The following is a 15,768-nucleotide window of genomic DNA, read 5'->3' on the forward strand; positions in this document are numbered from 1 at the left end:
ATGATTGTTTTATTAGGGGTTGATAGAACAAAGAGATATTGAAACAGAAAGTAATAAGAGAGAGAAAAGTTAAAAATGGTGCCTAGCATAAAACAGCTATTTTTATACTATTGAGATAAGGGAAATTCCATTCAAATTTATAGATAAGAGACTATGAATTGGAAAGTACTTATTTGAATACTGCAGTACCAAGTTAACCAATGAGAACACACTTATTTATTTAAAGCAGAACAAAGAAACTTCCAGAGCTTTCCAGAATTATACATTGTATAATCACTGGAGGCATATTAAACTAGCATAAAGCACAAAAAGTAATTAAAATATGATCAGATAATTAATTGTTAAACTGCAAAGAAAATAACAATTAAACTGTCTAATCTAGGAATTAAACGATTAGATCCAATAATGTGCAATAGCAAATTGGCAGATAACAACCAGTGAAGTTATGAATGTTGTAAAGGATTATTAAGGAAAATAGCAGAATATAAACCAGTTACAGATATGGGCAGAGAAGTGCCAGGTGAAATTTAAGTGGGAGGTATTGCAGTTTGGGAGGTCAAATGAAAGGAGAAGCAGCATTGAGGCACAGGAGGATCCTGAGGTTCATGTCCATAATTCGCTGAATGTGGCTGCACAAGTGAATACATTGCTGAAGGAGGCATATAGCAGGGGTTTTGACTGTAAGAGTAAGAAAGTCATGCTGCAGCTATGTAACATTTTAGTCTGATCACACTTAGAGTATTATCTGTACTTCTGGTCACCCCATTATAGAAAGAATGTGAAAACAGTGCAGAGGGTACAGAAGAGATTGACCAAGATACTGCCTGGATTAAAGGGTAGGAACTACAAGGAAAGTTTGGACAAATTTGAGTTTTTCTCCCTATAGTGTCAGAAGCTGAGGAGTGAGAGAGTTTTTTAAATTATGAGGGACATGGATATGGTAGGCTATCAAAACTTTTCCCCAGGACAGAGATATCAAGTAGCCGAGGACATGCTTTTAAGGTTAGAAGAGGGAGTAAAAAGGCGACATGAGGACAAGTTTACTTTTATGCAGAATGTGACAGGTGCCTGAAACGGTACCGGAGTAGTTGTGAAAGCAGACTGTTTGGTGGATTTTAAGAGGCTTTTAGATAGATACATGAAAATAAAGGAATGGGGAGGGGTGGGGAATGGATGACATGCAGGATGAAGACATTTATTATAAATTGGCATTATGCTCAGCACAACATCATGGGCAAATGGCCTGTCCACTGCAGTACTGTTATCTGTTCTATGTTCTTGCTTCACTGGTTCATTCCCTCACACCCAGTTCAAGATCAAACAGGCCTTCTAATCACAGCCAGAGAGACCTCAAGCAGCTTGTTTTTGATGACCACTGCCGCCTTCATGCATGTGTGACACACTGTTACAGCAGGGACATCTATCATTCTCTGCTTGTCAGTTGGTGTCACCTTGTGGGCGCAGTTGTCCCCTGAACAAATACTGAACATGCAGATAAGAAAGTAATGGTATTTGCCTGTCTAACAATAGCTCTGACTAATCAATTTTCTGTATCTAAATTACTGTGAACTATACAAAAACTTTCAGCTATACGGGAGAGTTCCTAATCCTTCCTTAAATTTCTTTCTTTATAGGTTATGCTACTGGCATTGTTCCATCTCTTTCTATATTGCTATTGACTAACTTTTTGGGACATTTATCAGCTGTAATGGGGAAAGAGACCCTTGATATGTCTTTGTTTCTTCCACAAATACCATCACTGTGTCTGAAAGCCCCCATTGAGTTATGCTTCGTTGCATCAGGTAATGTACTTTCTTCCCAATTATCAAGGTTGGCCTTCCTTCTGAGAGGTTGATTTTAAGATCCTGTTGTCCTATCAGATTTTCTGCCCTCTGAATGGTAAGTTGCCTACTGGCATAATGATTGGGGCAAAAAGCCATCTGTTACATTCAAGTGTGCAATAGCCCTGAAGAATAATATTGATCAATTCTTCTGGCAGAATGATTGTATAGCTAGAGTGAGTACTCACTCCAATACGTGTGCCATGTGCACGTACTAGAATCATCACTCTTGCACCAAAGATTTACTTTTACTCCAGAAGTTATATAAGTCGTCCAGCACATATCACTGTTCTTCCTAAAAGGCTGAAAATCCAATACGTTAGACTGTACCGATCAATAACAAACTATCAGTTGAATATATCTGCAACTAGTTTCATTATTAAGAAACAAATAATTTGCAACACAGTGTGTGTTTAACATAATCACACATAGGCCAAAGCCAGCATAGCTTCCTCAAAGGAAAATCCTGCCTGCATAATCTACTGCAATTCTTTGATGAAATTACAATCAGGGAGACAAAGGAGATGCAGTAGACGTGGTGTACTTGGGTTTACAGAAGGCTTTTTACAAGGTGCCACACGTGAGGCTGCTTAGCAAGATAAGAACCCATGGAATTACAGGAAGTTACTAGTGTGGAGCATTAGCTGGTCGGCTGACAACAGAGTGGGAATAAAAGGATCCTAGTCTGGCTGGCTGCTGGTTACCAGTGGAATTCCACAGGGGTCAGTGTTGGGGCCGCTGCTTTTTACAATATATGTCAATGATTTGGACTATGGGATTAATGGATTTGTGACTAAATTTGCTGATGATACAAAAGTAGGTGGAGGATCAGGTAGTGTTGAAGAAACAGAGAACTTGCATTGTATTTCATTTGCCACTTCTTTGCCCATTTCCCTAAACTATTTAATAGTTTAGGGAAATGGGCAAAGAAGTGGCAAATGAAATACAATGTTGGAAAGTGTATGGTCATGTACTTTGGTGGAAGAAATAAACGGGCAGACTATTATTTAGATGGGGAGAGAATTCAAAATGCAGAGATGCGAAGGTACTTGGGAGTCCTTGTGCAAGATACCCAAAAAGTTAACCGTTTTAAGTTGGTTATGAAGAGGGTGAATGCAATGTTAGCATTCATATCTGGAGGTCGTCATCGTGTCTATCCCTCGAGGCCATCGTCATGGCTATCCCTCGAGGTAGAGGATGATGGTCTTCATTCCATTGATCTACTTATGGGCTCTCAAGTGGCTTACGAGTCCAATCTTGGCTTTGAAAGTTCTTCCGCATTCAGGACAGGTAATTCCAGATGGCAGATCAGGCTTTGGTTGTTGCTGCCTCTCTTTTCATTTTCTTCTTCTAACTCTGCACATCTGTTGGCTTTAAAAGTTGTTGTTCCTTCTCCGATGATGGCTTGCCAGAGTTTCCTGTCCATGGCATTGGTTTCCCAATTGTTGATGTCGATGTTACTTTCCTTCATGTTGGCTTTTAAGACGTCTTTGAATCTCTTCTGTTGTCCGCCTCTTTTACGTTCCCCTTCTTTAAGCTGGGAGTAGAAGATTTGTTTCAGAAGACATTCGTCTTTCATCTGAACAACCTGACCACTCCATCTTAGTTGGTTCTTGATGACGTAGGCTTCAATGCTTGTTGTTTTTCCTTCATTTAGCATGCTGACATTGGTTCTTCAATCTTCCCAGCTGATATTTAAGATGTTTCGAAGACAGCGTTGATGGAACTTTTCAAATGCCTTCAGATGTCGTCGGTATGTTGTCCAGGTTTCTGATGCATACAGGAGCATTGGGATCACCACTGCTTTGTACACTAACATTTTGGTGTCTGTTCGGATGCAGGATCATGAAAGACTCTTGTTCAGAGACGTCCAAAAGCTGTTCCAACCCATTTAAGACGATGTTAGATCTCGTCATTAAGTTCGCCGTTAGAGGAGAGGTGACTTCCAAGATGCAGATAGTGGTCCACGTTTTCCAGGGTTATTTCGCCAAGTTGAATTGATGGTTCTATCTGATTTGTCTCAGTTGGTGACGGTTGGTAGATGATCTGAGTCTTCTTAGAATTGATGGTAATTCAATTGATGGAATTGAATTCATGGTTGATGCACAGTTGAAGGCAGTTAGAATCTGTTGTAAGTGGTTTTCTGAGAGAGCTGCAACACTGTTGTCATATGCATATTGGAACTCAATGAAGGAACTCGTGGATGTCTTGTTTTTGGACTTGAGAGGAGCAAGATTGAAAAGTCTGCCATCTGTTCCATACTCTGGTCAGTCTGAGTTTGGATTATCCATCAGAGTTCGTATATTTTATAGTTTAGTTTCACTTCTCGGTGTTTTTCGACCGCATGATGGTGATCCCTCTGGACGTGGCTTTCCAGACAGGATGGGGTAAAGCAGACTATTTTTAGGCACCTTTTCTAGCCCCTTCTCAGTTCAGGGTGAGCAGAGTGGACCCTAAATAGGGCTTCTCAGGCGTGAATACTGCTACCGAACAGCTTTCATGCTTCTGTCCAAAAGTTGAGCGACTGAATCAAGTATTCACTGCTTTCATGCCGGTTCTTGACTAGGAGCTTTCAACCATCACATTGTTTGCTCCCATCGCCCTTCCCTGATCGCCAATAGACTTGAAGAAGTGGCCCACAGAGCGAAGACACCTGTGCATGTATTTGTTTAATGTGTACTTGATGTTGCACTCCAGGAAGCACACGACACTTCACAGATCAACCAACTCATTCCAATGGCATGGAAACCACGGCGATTGGAGCTGAGGGATTTGTTGCAGCCTTCATCCGCCTTCACATCCATTGAGTTCGAGGTAACTTCATCCGTCTGTTCCACCGTTGAGGTCTTGGTTGGATTGCTGTTTGTCACAGGGACCTCACCCTCGACCTTACCATCATGGGTGACCCTACCAGGAGCATAGCTGCAGACAGCATCGCTCTTGGGACCTCAGGACCACACAAGCTTCTCCACCTCGACAAAGTGATAATCCACAGAGAAGATTTCTGTAGGTATAGAATATAAGAGCTGGGATGTGATGTTGAAGCTCTGTAAGGCACTCGTGTGACAACACTTGGAGTATTGTGTGCAGTTTTGGGCTCCTTATTTTAGAAAGAATGTACTGACATTGGAGAGGGTTCAGAGAAGATTCACGAGAATGATTCCAGGAATGAAAGGGTATGAAGAACGTCTGGCAGCTCTTGGGATGTATTCCCTGGAGTTCAGGAGAATGAAGGGGGATCTCATAGAAACATTCCGAATGTTAGAAGGCCTGAACAGATTAGATACGGCAAAGTTACTTTCCATGATGGGGGATTCTAGGACAAGGAGGCATGACTTCAGGATTGAAGGACGTCCTTTCAGAACTGAGATGCGGAGAAATTACTTTAGTCAAAGGGTGGTAAATCTGTGGAATTTGTTGCCACGAGCGGCTGTGGAGGCCAAGTCTTTGGATGTATTTAAGGCAGAGATAGACAGGTTCTTGATTAGCCAGGGCATCAGAGGATATGGGGTGAAAGCGGGGGAGTGGTGATGACTGGAAGAATGGATCAGCCATGATTGAATGGTGGAGCAGACTCGATGGCCGAATGGCCTACTTCTGCTCTTATATCTTATGGTTTTATAATCACCTGGAGTGGTTGCAAAACTGAAATAGCAGTGTCTCAAGTCAGTGAATCCTTTTCCAGGTCTCATTTATTTTAATTTTATTGAGACGCGGTGCAGAATAGGCTCTTCCCACCCCTCGAGCTGCACCATCCAGCAATTCCCCTGATTTAATCCTATCTTAATCGTGGGAGAATTTACAATGACTGATTAACCTGCCAACTTGTATACCTCTTTGGACAGTAGAAGGAAACTGGAGCACCCAGAGGAAACCCTCCTAAGTCATGAGGAGAATGTAAGAAGTCCTTACAGGCTGCAGCAGGAATTGAACCTGAGTTGCTGGTACTGTGAGGTGTTGCACTAACCATTATCCTACCATGCTGCAGTATTGTTGAGGCTTTATTAACCATGTCAAGACTACCACAAGCAGAAGGCTGTCAGTGTCTGAGCAGGTAATTTCGAGTGAAACAATAGAAGCAAAGGAATTCTGGATGGGAATAACGCACTGTATGTACATTGCTTCAAGCCAGGTTTTGACATACCTGATCAAAATGGCCTGTTCATTAAGCTTGTTCCATTGAAGATGAGCCAGATTCTTTTCAAAAGGCAGGTAATTAGAACATTAATTATTTCTGTCACTCAAATGGACGAGTTGTGAATAGCAACTCCCTTGCTGTATGTCAAATTGTTTACCAGACTGACTGGAAATTTTCCTCTTCTGTGAGTGCATGGAACAATCACACAAGAAATTAGTTGTATTCTGTAATGAAAAAGATCCTTGCACTTTCATCTGAATAATCTGAGGTACATGCCAAATAAATTAAATGTAATTAAATTCTGATTGTCAACAACTTTGTTAATGAAAGCACACTGTCTACTCTCCATCTTGCCAACAACCTCTGGATTGCATTTTTCAATATTTTCTCTTGTTATTTCTTTGGTTTCTTTGAGTTTTGTTCTTGTATTAGAAATATTGAACCCGTATTTAAAATCCATGTACAGTACCTGTTTTGACAAGATACGGAGCTGCTTCCAGTGGTTGGCCAATAATTGCAATCCAGACTGACACAAGCACAGTCACTTTGGCACAGCAGAAGGGGAGACTGGCACCTTAAGAAATGTAACCCAGCGCGAGTTTTCAACTTCAGAAGAGGAAAAGAGAAGGGAGCGGGGTGCAGGAGTAATACTTGGTAAAAACTTCCATTCATTCTTGGTTGAAGCATCATAAGCCTTTGACTTTGTTCTGGTGCCACTCACTGGCACTTGCTGGAATGAATGTTCATTTTGATTAATGGTACAATAAATTATTGGCTTATTTCTTTCATCTGTGTTTTTCAGTCATCATAGTTCATTCTCGAAACGCAATGAATGAATGCGGCATTTGATGTAATAAGCAGTGCTTTTCAATATGAATGAACAGAGATAGGATAGTCCTGGTTAATGCAACAACTTAGTGATCAGTTTCAGATCCAGTAAAATAAATATCATTTGCCAAGCTGTTTGCCCTCAGGTTTCAGAGTCAGCTGCCAACTGTGGGATGGTTGATAAAGGTGTTCCAATATGACACACCATTAAATTAAGGCTTCCAGCTGTCAGAAAGGACTTTACTCCTAGTGCTAGAAATAACATTATATATATCTTTTGGTGTTACTCAGGAAATAATTTCTTTAATTGCAGGGCTCACATGTCTGTTCAGGTGTTTTAGAGTACTCTACCAATCCTCTAAGAGCACCATTCCAAAGAGTTAAGTACTACTGAAGTCTAAAACTGATTTGCAAAGCAAATTCATATTTACTTCCCAAAGAATTAATGCTTGTATCAGAGGAGAAAAGAAACAAAAACGAATAACTACGGTGCACTCTAGAGATACCATGGCAACGAAAAAGACTGCAATTCATTGATGTCTATTAATCATAGTTAAGCACATTTATCTTAGTTCTTTATAGCTAACCAGCATAATGATCAGGATTATTATTTATAATTAGAGGAAGTAATAGATCATACATAACCTTTGGATGAGTCTCATTAATTTACCTGATTCCATCGGGACTTCATACTGAGGTAGTTAGGTACTTCATCTCTGTCATTCTGTGCTCCAATGGCACATAGTTAATGCTCTGAAAAGGACAGCAGTGTGATCATGGAAAGAAAAATATGACGAATACTCAAGGGAAGTTTATGACTACTTTATACAAGAGTGATATGAAAATGTAGGGCATTGCTTTGGAATTTGGGGTGCAATGTTTCTAAAGCCAATAGATGTTACATAAAATACACTGGTGATTCATGGCATTTGCTTTTTGGAATGTGTGGGTGTTAACATTAAGTAAGAGCACGGTGCCAAATGCCACTGTGCCAATTATGATAAAGGCACTTAATAATCAGAGATTTACTTTCAACTAAATACGCTACTTAATTAACTGTAAAAGTTGGTAAGTCTATGGAAAATTTGGTGAAAGAATTGCTTTCAAAACAGTTCATGGGCAGGATAGAGAATTCCTGTCCAGAAATAAATCATACGGCTAAAGTGAAATCTAATGTTTCCTCACTGTAGGTTTCTCACATGTTTCATCTTTACCATGATACATTGACTCATTTTCCATAGCACTGTGGCAGAACAGATAGTGCTGGTGCTTCTTGGATTCAGTGATCCGGATTCAATCCCGACCCCAGGTGCTGTCTAAGTGGCATCCTTCTGTCACTGCATGGGTTTTCTTGTGTGCTCCAGTTTTTCCTGTCATCTCAAAGCTATGCTTGTTGGTAGGTTACCATGAAATATGGCAAGAGAATCAGGATGAAGCTGATGGATATATGAGAGAGCATGTGCCAAAGGAAGCAAGTGGGGAAATAGGATTGATGGAGCTGGTCTGAGAGCCAGGATTGACTCAATATGCTGAATGACCTTCTATACCATTTGGAAACTTGAAAAAAATATGAAGTGCGATTGTGATATTAAATGTTTACCTACTTGCATATTTGCAGCAGTCATTATGAAATTTACACCAAAAAGAAATCAAACATTGTGTAGAGCCTCTTACCCATGTTCCTGCTTAATGGAGTTGTTTTTAGCTCTTGGTGCTAAAGGGATAGTTAATGGTCAGCTGTGTGAACCTTGTGGGCAGCAACTAATTTGCAACGAAATAGAGTCAGCCAGCAGTCTGGGCCTTGTGGATGTCATAAAGGGGAAGAGAATGGGGGTTATTGTTTCCATTACCCCAAGAAAGGTTTCCAGTTCATCTCTCCAAACTCAGCAGTCCCCTTTAGGACAGAATGTTCATCAATTCAGCACTTGATACAAACAGATAGATAGAGCAGGGAATAAATGGGGCCCAGAAGTATGGGAACCCATTTATACCAGTTGTGAAAAAAGGATCTGACGTGCTTTCACAATGTTTTTACCTTGCTAGGACTATCCTCAATATAAACTGCTATCTTCTTTCTTTTACAATCTCAAGAAATGATTGAAAGTGAAGGGATATAATTGCACAACTACCTTTCGATTTTTCTTCATATTCATCCCTGTTATTTTAATGGATAAATACACTTGGTGGATGTTTTGCTGGAATGGGTGAAAAGGACTGATAATTTAAAAGAACTGCTTTTGAGGACAATACTTTATAGAATTCCACTAACTTGCTTTTGCATCAATTTTGAAACATTCTGAAAATGAAGAAACTTAATTTACAAATAAAATGTCTCCTATTGCAGTGTTGAGTTGTTTGTTAAAACTTTCAATATTTTAGAACCATAGAACACAGCACAGAAAACAGGCCATTCGGCCCTTCTAGTCTGTGCCGAAACTTTATTCCGCTAGTCCCATTGACCTACAACCAGTCCATAACGCCCATACCTCTCCCATCCATCTATCTATCCAATTTATTCTTAAAACTTACACGTGGTAAACTTACTGCATTTACCACGTCAGATGGCAGCTCGTTCCATACTCCCACCACTCTCTGAGTGAAGAAGTTCCCCCTAATGTCAGGGAATTCTGTATCTGAACTCCCAGATCCCTTTGTTCCTCCGCACTCCTCAGTGCCTACCATTTACTCTGTATTTCCTACCTTGATTTGTCCTTCCAAAATGCAACACCTCACACTTGTCTGCATTAAATTCCATCTGCCATTTTCTGGCCCATTTTTCCAGTTAGTCCAGATCCCTCTGCAAGCTTTGAAAGCCTTCCTCGCTGTCCACAACGCCTCCGATCTTAGTGTCATCAGCAAACTTGCTGATCCAATTTACCACATTATCATTTAGATCATTGATATAGACAACAAATAACAATGGTCCCAGCACAGATCCCTGAGGCACACCACTAGTCACAGGCCTCCAGCAATCATCTACTACCACTCTGTCTTCTCCCACACAGCCAATTTCGAATCCAGTTTACAACCTCTCCATGGATACCTAGTGTCTGAACCTTCTGAACTAACCTCCCATGTGGCATCTTGTCAAAGGCCTTATTAAAGTCCATGTAGATAACATCCACAGCCTTTCCTTCATCTACTTTCTTGGTAACCTCCTCGAAAAACTCTACAAGATTCGTTAAACACGATCTACCATGCACAAAGCCATGCTGACTATCGTTAATCAGCCGTTAGCTGCCCATATACTTATATATTCGATCTCTCAGAACACCTTCCAATAATTTTCCTCTTACTGATGTCAGACTCACTGGCCTGTAATTACCTGGTTTACTTTTGGAGCCTTTTTTTAAACAACGGAACAACATGAGCTACCCTCCAATCCTCCGGCACCGCACCCGTGGCTAAGGTCATTTTAAATATTTCTGCCAGGGCCCCTGCAATTTCTACGCTAGTCTCTCTCAAGGTCTGAGGAAATATCATGTCAGGCCTGGGGGATTTATCTACCTTTATTCGCTGTAAGGCAGCAAGCACCTCCTCCTCCTCATTAACTCGATATGTTCCATGACACTACTGCTTGTTTCCCTTCCTTCCATTTCCACTGTGCCAGTTCCCTGAGTAAGTACTGATGCAAAAAAACTGTTGAAGATCTCCCCCATCTCGTGAGGCTCCACACATAGACAACCACTCTGATCTTCTAGGGGGACCAACTTTGTCCCTTACTATCCTTTTATTCTTAATATACGACGGGAGGAGAAGATGGCGGCGGCGCGATGCAGCTCGCAGCGGCCACTCCGGTGGTGATGTCTGTTATTTGTCAAGTAGGGTGCCGTGCACAATCCTGACATGAGAGCACAGAGGAACATCTGGTGAAACTTCTGACGTGCCTGCTTTGCTGCTGCTGCTACTGTGTGGTCCAGAATCTCCGGAGGAGAAGGCCCTGAGTCCTCGGCTTTGCTTGTTGCTCAGCGGCCGGGGCGGGGTTGAAGCGCTCGGCAGAGGGTGGTGCTCGGAGGGGCTGGTCAAAGCCTCGAAGTTTTCAGACAGTCTCAGAGTCCGCTGCGGTCAGGTGCTTCCAATGGTGCTGCATCAGCAAGTTGGCGGCGCTTGGAGGTTCATGGCGGGGAGAGTTTCTCCCTTCTGCGGCCTGCGTGAGATGATGAGTCTATCGGGACTTTGAGGCTTTTTTTTACTGTTCCCACGGTCTGCTCTTTATCAAATTATGGTATTGTTTTGTACTGTTGTAACTATATGTTATAATTATGTGGTTTTGTCAGTTTTAATCTTGGTTTATCCTGTGTTTTCTTGTGATATCATTCTGGAGGAACATTGTATCATTTTTTAATGCATGCATTTCTAAATGACAAATGAGAACTGAGTGTCCTCATAATCTAATCTAATCTAATCTAATATACTTGTAGAAACCCTTCGGGCTTACCTTCACATTATTTGCCAAAGCAACCTCATGTCTTCTTTTGCCTTCCTGATTTCCTTCTTTAGTATTTTCTTACATTTTGTATACCCTTCAAGTACCTCATTTGTTCCTTGTTGCCTATACCTGCTATACACCTGTCTCTTTCTCTTAACCAGATCGCTAATATCCCTTGAAAACCAAGGCTCCATATGCCTGTTAACTTTGCCTTTAATCCTAGCAGGAACATGCAAACTCTGCACTCTCAAGATTTCACCTTTGAAGGCCTTCCACTTACTGAACACATCCTTGCCAGAAAACAACTTATCCCAATCCACACTTCCTAGATCCTTTCTCATTTCTACAAAATTGGCCCTTCTCCAATTTAGAACTTCAACTCGAGGACCAGACCTGTCCTTACCCATAGTTAACATGAAACTAATGACATTATGGTCACTGGGCCCAAAATGTTCACCTACACATACCTCTGTCACCTGACCTATCTGGTTCTCTAATAGGAGATCAAGTATTGCATCCTCTCTCGTGGGTACCTCTATATATTGATTTAGAAAACTTTCCTGAACACATTTGACAAACTCCAAGCCATCTAGCCCCTTCACAGTTTGGGAGTCCCAGTCAATACGTGGAAAATTAAAATCCCCAACTATTACAACTTGCTGTTTCTTACATCGGTCTGCTATCTCTCAACAGATTTCCTCCTCCAGTTCTCTCTGACTATTGGGCGGTCTATAAGACGACCCTATTAGTGTGGTCACACCTTTCTTGTTCCTCAGCTCCACCCATATGGCCTCTGTAGACAAACCCTCCAGGCTGTCCTGTCTCCGCACATCTGTGATATTTTCCCTGAGTAATAATGCCACTCCTCCACCTTTCATCCCTTCCCCTCTATCACGTCTGAAACAACGGAATCCTTAACAACAGAAACATTAAGCTGCCAGTCCTGCCCCTCCTGCAACCAAGTCTCACTAATAGCAATAATGTGATTGCTATAGCAATAATGAACCCTAAACTCATCTGCCTTACCTATAATACTCCTTGCATTGAAATAGATGCACCTGAGAACGTTTCTATCATGTACAAACCTTTGATTTCTGTCTATACATGCAGTCCTCGCATGACCTTTATCCTCCTCCACCTCACTATCTGCTCTAACACTCTGGTTCCCCTCCCCCTGCAAATCCAGTTTAAACCCCCCGGAGCAGCACTAGCAAATCTACTCACAAGGATGTTGGTCCCCCTGCAGTTCAGGTGCACACCGTCCCGTCGGAACAGGTCCCACCTTCCCTGGAACAAAGCCCAATTGTCCAGAAACAGGAAGACCTCCCACCTGCGCCATCTCCTTAGCCATGTATTTAGCTGCATTAGCTTCCTATTTCTAGCCTCACTAGCACGTGGCATGGGTAGCAAACCGGAGATTGCAACCCTGGAGGTCCTGTCCTTCAACTTTGCACCTAACTCCCTAAACTCTCTTTGCAGGACCTCCTCCTCCTTCCTATCCACGTCATTGGTCCCTACATGGACTACAACATCTGGCTGCTCACCCTCCCTCCTGAGAATACCGAGAACTCGACTCGAGATATTGCGGACCCTGGCACCAGGGAGGCAACTGACCATCCGGGATTCTCAATCTCTCAACAATACCATAACTTGATGAAGAACAGGCCATGGCACAGTAAAAAAGCTCAAAGTCTCTTGAATGTCCCACATCTCATGCAGACGGGAGAAGGAAGAAACCTCTCCCTGCCATGCCCGACCACAGTCCGACTCTGAGTCATCCGAAAATTTCGAGCCTCTGATCAGCCCTCCGACACCGAGTACCAAGCACTATCTCTATCCGAACGATTCAACCTCAATCTTGGTCGCCAGCAGCAGGCAAAGCTGGGGATTTTGGGGCCTTCCCTCCGGAAGATTCTCGATCGCCCAGTAACTGCGGCAGCGAACCGGCGTTTCAGAAATTTCTCCAGATGTTCCACTGTGCTTTCACGTCTGTCTCCATCAAATCAGAATTGTCCACGGCCCCTATTTAATGGATGCAATATCATTTTCACTGGAGAGCTGCGCGCGAACAGTGCTCTGCTATCTTCTCCTCCCGCCTTTACAGGAACAGTTAGTTCCTTTGGTGGCCTGTTAAATATAGTACCAATAGGATTCAAACTCTTAAAATCAAGTGAGATAAGTAATATGTAAATGAAACTTTGGTGATGATTGAATTGCATAGTGTGGATATATTTTTCCAGATAACGCCCGTTCCAGGCACACATCCTCTTCTGGTGTTCGTCAATCCAAAAAGTGGTGGAAAACAAGGAGAAAGGTGAGCCTCTGCCTTTGTATGTCATTGAGTTATGAAAAATGAAACAGAATGTTGTTCATGGTGAGAAATCAAACAACAATCTAATTGGGGAAGACTAATGATAAACCCAGATAATTATGGATGTATTATAATGCAATATTTTAAAATATAAATATAAGATTAGTCAGTATCCAACGCAAATAGAGGTTATCACCAATAAACACAATAAAAACAATGTTAGTCATCTGAAATTGCTCATGCTTACTGTATTTCCAAGCTGGTGTATGAATGGAACTCCTTGGAAAAGGTCAGAGACCTGGTTAAAGTGAGTCTCCATTGCTTCAGAAACCTCAAAATGCCTAAACCAGGGCACAGTCAACCTCTGCCTCTTAAAATGTAATTCCAAATAGTGAAGGAAGAGTAGGCATTCTCCAAAGCAATTATTTGCTCTTGCTTATCTGGCAAAGAGGCTCACATTTCTGCAGCAAATGAGTAACAGCATGGTGATCACCACAAAATTGAAGTGGTCTTTGTAGTTCATACTTCAGGGAAGTAAATGTACTGGACCTCCAAGACTTCCAAAGATAATTTTACAAGTAATTGGCCCAAGTAGAACCAGCACATAGTAGACGGAGGCAAAGGTGATCCAGCAGGAGAAGGGAGGGGCCTAGTACAAAGTAGAAGATGGCATAAATGTTATTGCAGAATGCCTGATGAGAATCATCTGTTTCTAGGCTAGCTCCTGTCTGGCCCCCTGTGTCTGTCCTGACCATCCACACTATGCATTGGCAGTGTAGCTCAACGGGGGCACCACTTGCTACAATGTCACAAGCCAAGCAATTTGAGATCATCGTTATTAGGCTTTAGCTGGTGACGTAAAGTCATTATGTAGAAGGAATGTTTACTACAGCTTTTCCTGAATTTACTGTAACTGCATGATGCTTATGAATGTTAATGCAGTTCTTCATAAAGGTTATGCTATATTCCTCCATTTCCTGCTTATTCTATAATGATTAAAATAATACCCCCAACAACCATCTGTAAAGCAGTATGACAGTTTGATATTCTTAAAATGCATTTGAGAATTGTAATGTTGGTTGTTTTGCAATGTATAAAATTGCAAAATTTTGATCAAAAGATGTCTGAAACTGACTGCACTTCTGATAAATTTAGTTTATCTTTAAGGACTTATCCATCCCCTGCAGATATAATATAATGTAATAGACACTATCCCTTTGCTTCCTGACACACAGAGTTCCTTCAGCAGTTTATTTTCTGTAATTTAAGATTGGGTGATCAGATTTAAATACTAATTTTGAAAAATAAATCTTATAAGACAAATACAACAAAATAATTTTTGAGAAATTCTCCTTTTTAATTGTGCCTAATTTCAATGAAATACTAAGCATTGCATGATTGAAATTGTCACTCATTAATTGTTCAGTGAAAATAAAGAATAGAAAACATATGACCTGGTATAAGTGTCGTGTCTAGTTAATATCCCCTACAAGTGCCTCTATTTATCTTCCCCTGTGACTTGTGCACTGTTTCAACTCACATTTCTGTAAAAGCAGTACCTGGGGACATTAATTAGGCGTGACACCAGTATGAGCTTGACCCAAGCACCCTCCTGGAAAAGACCTTCATTATAAATCATCATTAAAACTAAAATGATTACAGTAACAATACAGATCACTTCTTCGTTAATATTAAATGATGAATTCACATATATTACTTCATCTATAAAGATTCCTTTATGCTTTGTCAAATAGACTCTTCTAGGAAGCTGACATAAAATTCTAACATAAAACAGGTTGTTTTAACTAATGGATAATTTATTTTCTAATCTTTTCGTAGAATCTTCAGAAAATTCCAGTTTCTGCTGAATCCTCGCCAAGTTTACAGTCTTGGTAGTAGTGGCCCAATGCCAGGGTAAGTACAACAGGAAAACCGGAATTAGAAATATCATGTACAGATTGAAAATATGAAAAGGTTACCAAATTCATGTTTTTAATAATATTTATGTTGAACATTAAAGATGTAGGTACAAATCATTTTCCGATCTTGTAGTAAGCACTAACATAATCCATAGAAAATAGTTCATGTTTAGACATTTAATCCTGGTTTTAAAGCTCAATTATCGAGTATAACTTAATATATGAACAAAGAGATCAAAGCTATTTGGAAGGGCATCATGACACATATTAACTTCTCTAAAGACTGAAATGCAATCTGGAAT

General features: G+C 41.0%; 1 protein-coding gene across 3 annotated transcripts in view; it reads left to right on the plus strand.

Annotated features, from left to right (window-relative positions):
* Positions 1-15,768, plus strand: part of dgkb (diacylglycerol kinase, beta) — a 738,504-nt gene that overhangs the window by 322,440 nt on the left and 400,296 nt on the right. For all 3 annotated transcript variants that reach the window (XM_072251979.1, XM_072251978.1, XM_072251977.1), the window contains 2 exons: positions 13,477-13,550; positions 15,387-15,461. In XM_072251979.1, the coding sequence (XP_072108080.1) occupies positions 13,477-13,550; positions 15,387-15,461 (149 nt within the window). The remainder of the gene's footprint in view (positions 1-13,476; positions 13,551-15,386; positions 15,462-15,768) is intronic.

Source organism: Mobula birostris, chromosome 3, assembly GCF_030028105.1.
Source record: "Mobula birostris isolate sMobBir1 chromosome 3, sMobBir1.hap1, whole genome shotgun sequence".
NCBI lineage: Eukaryota > Metazoa > Chordata > Chondrichthyes > Myliobatiformes > Myliobatidae > Mobula > Mobula birostris.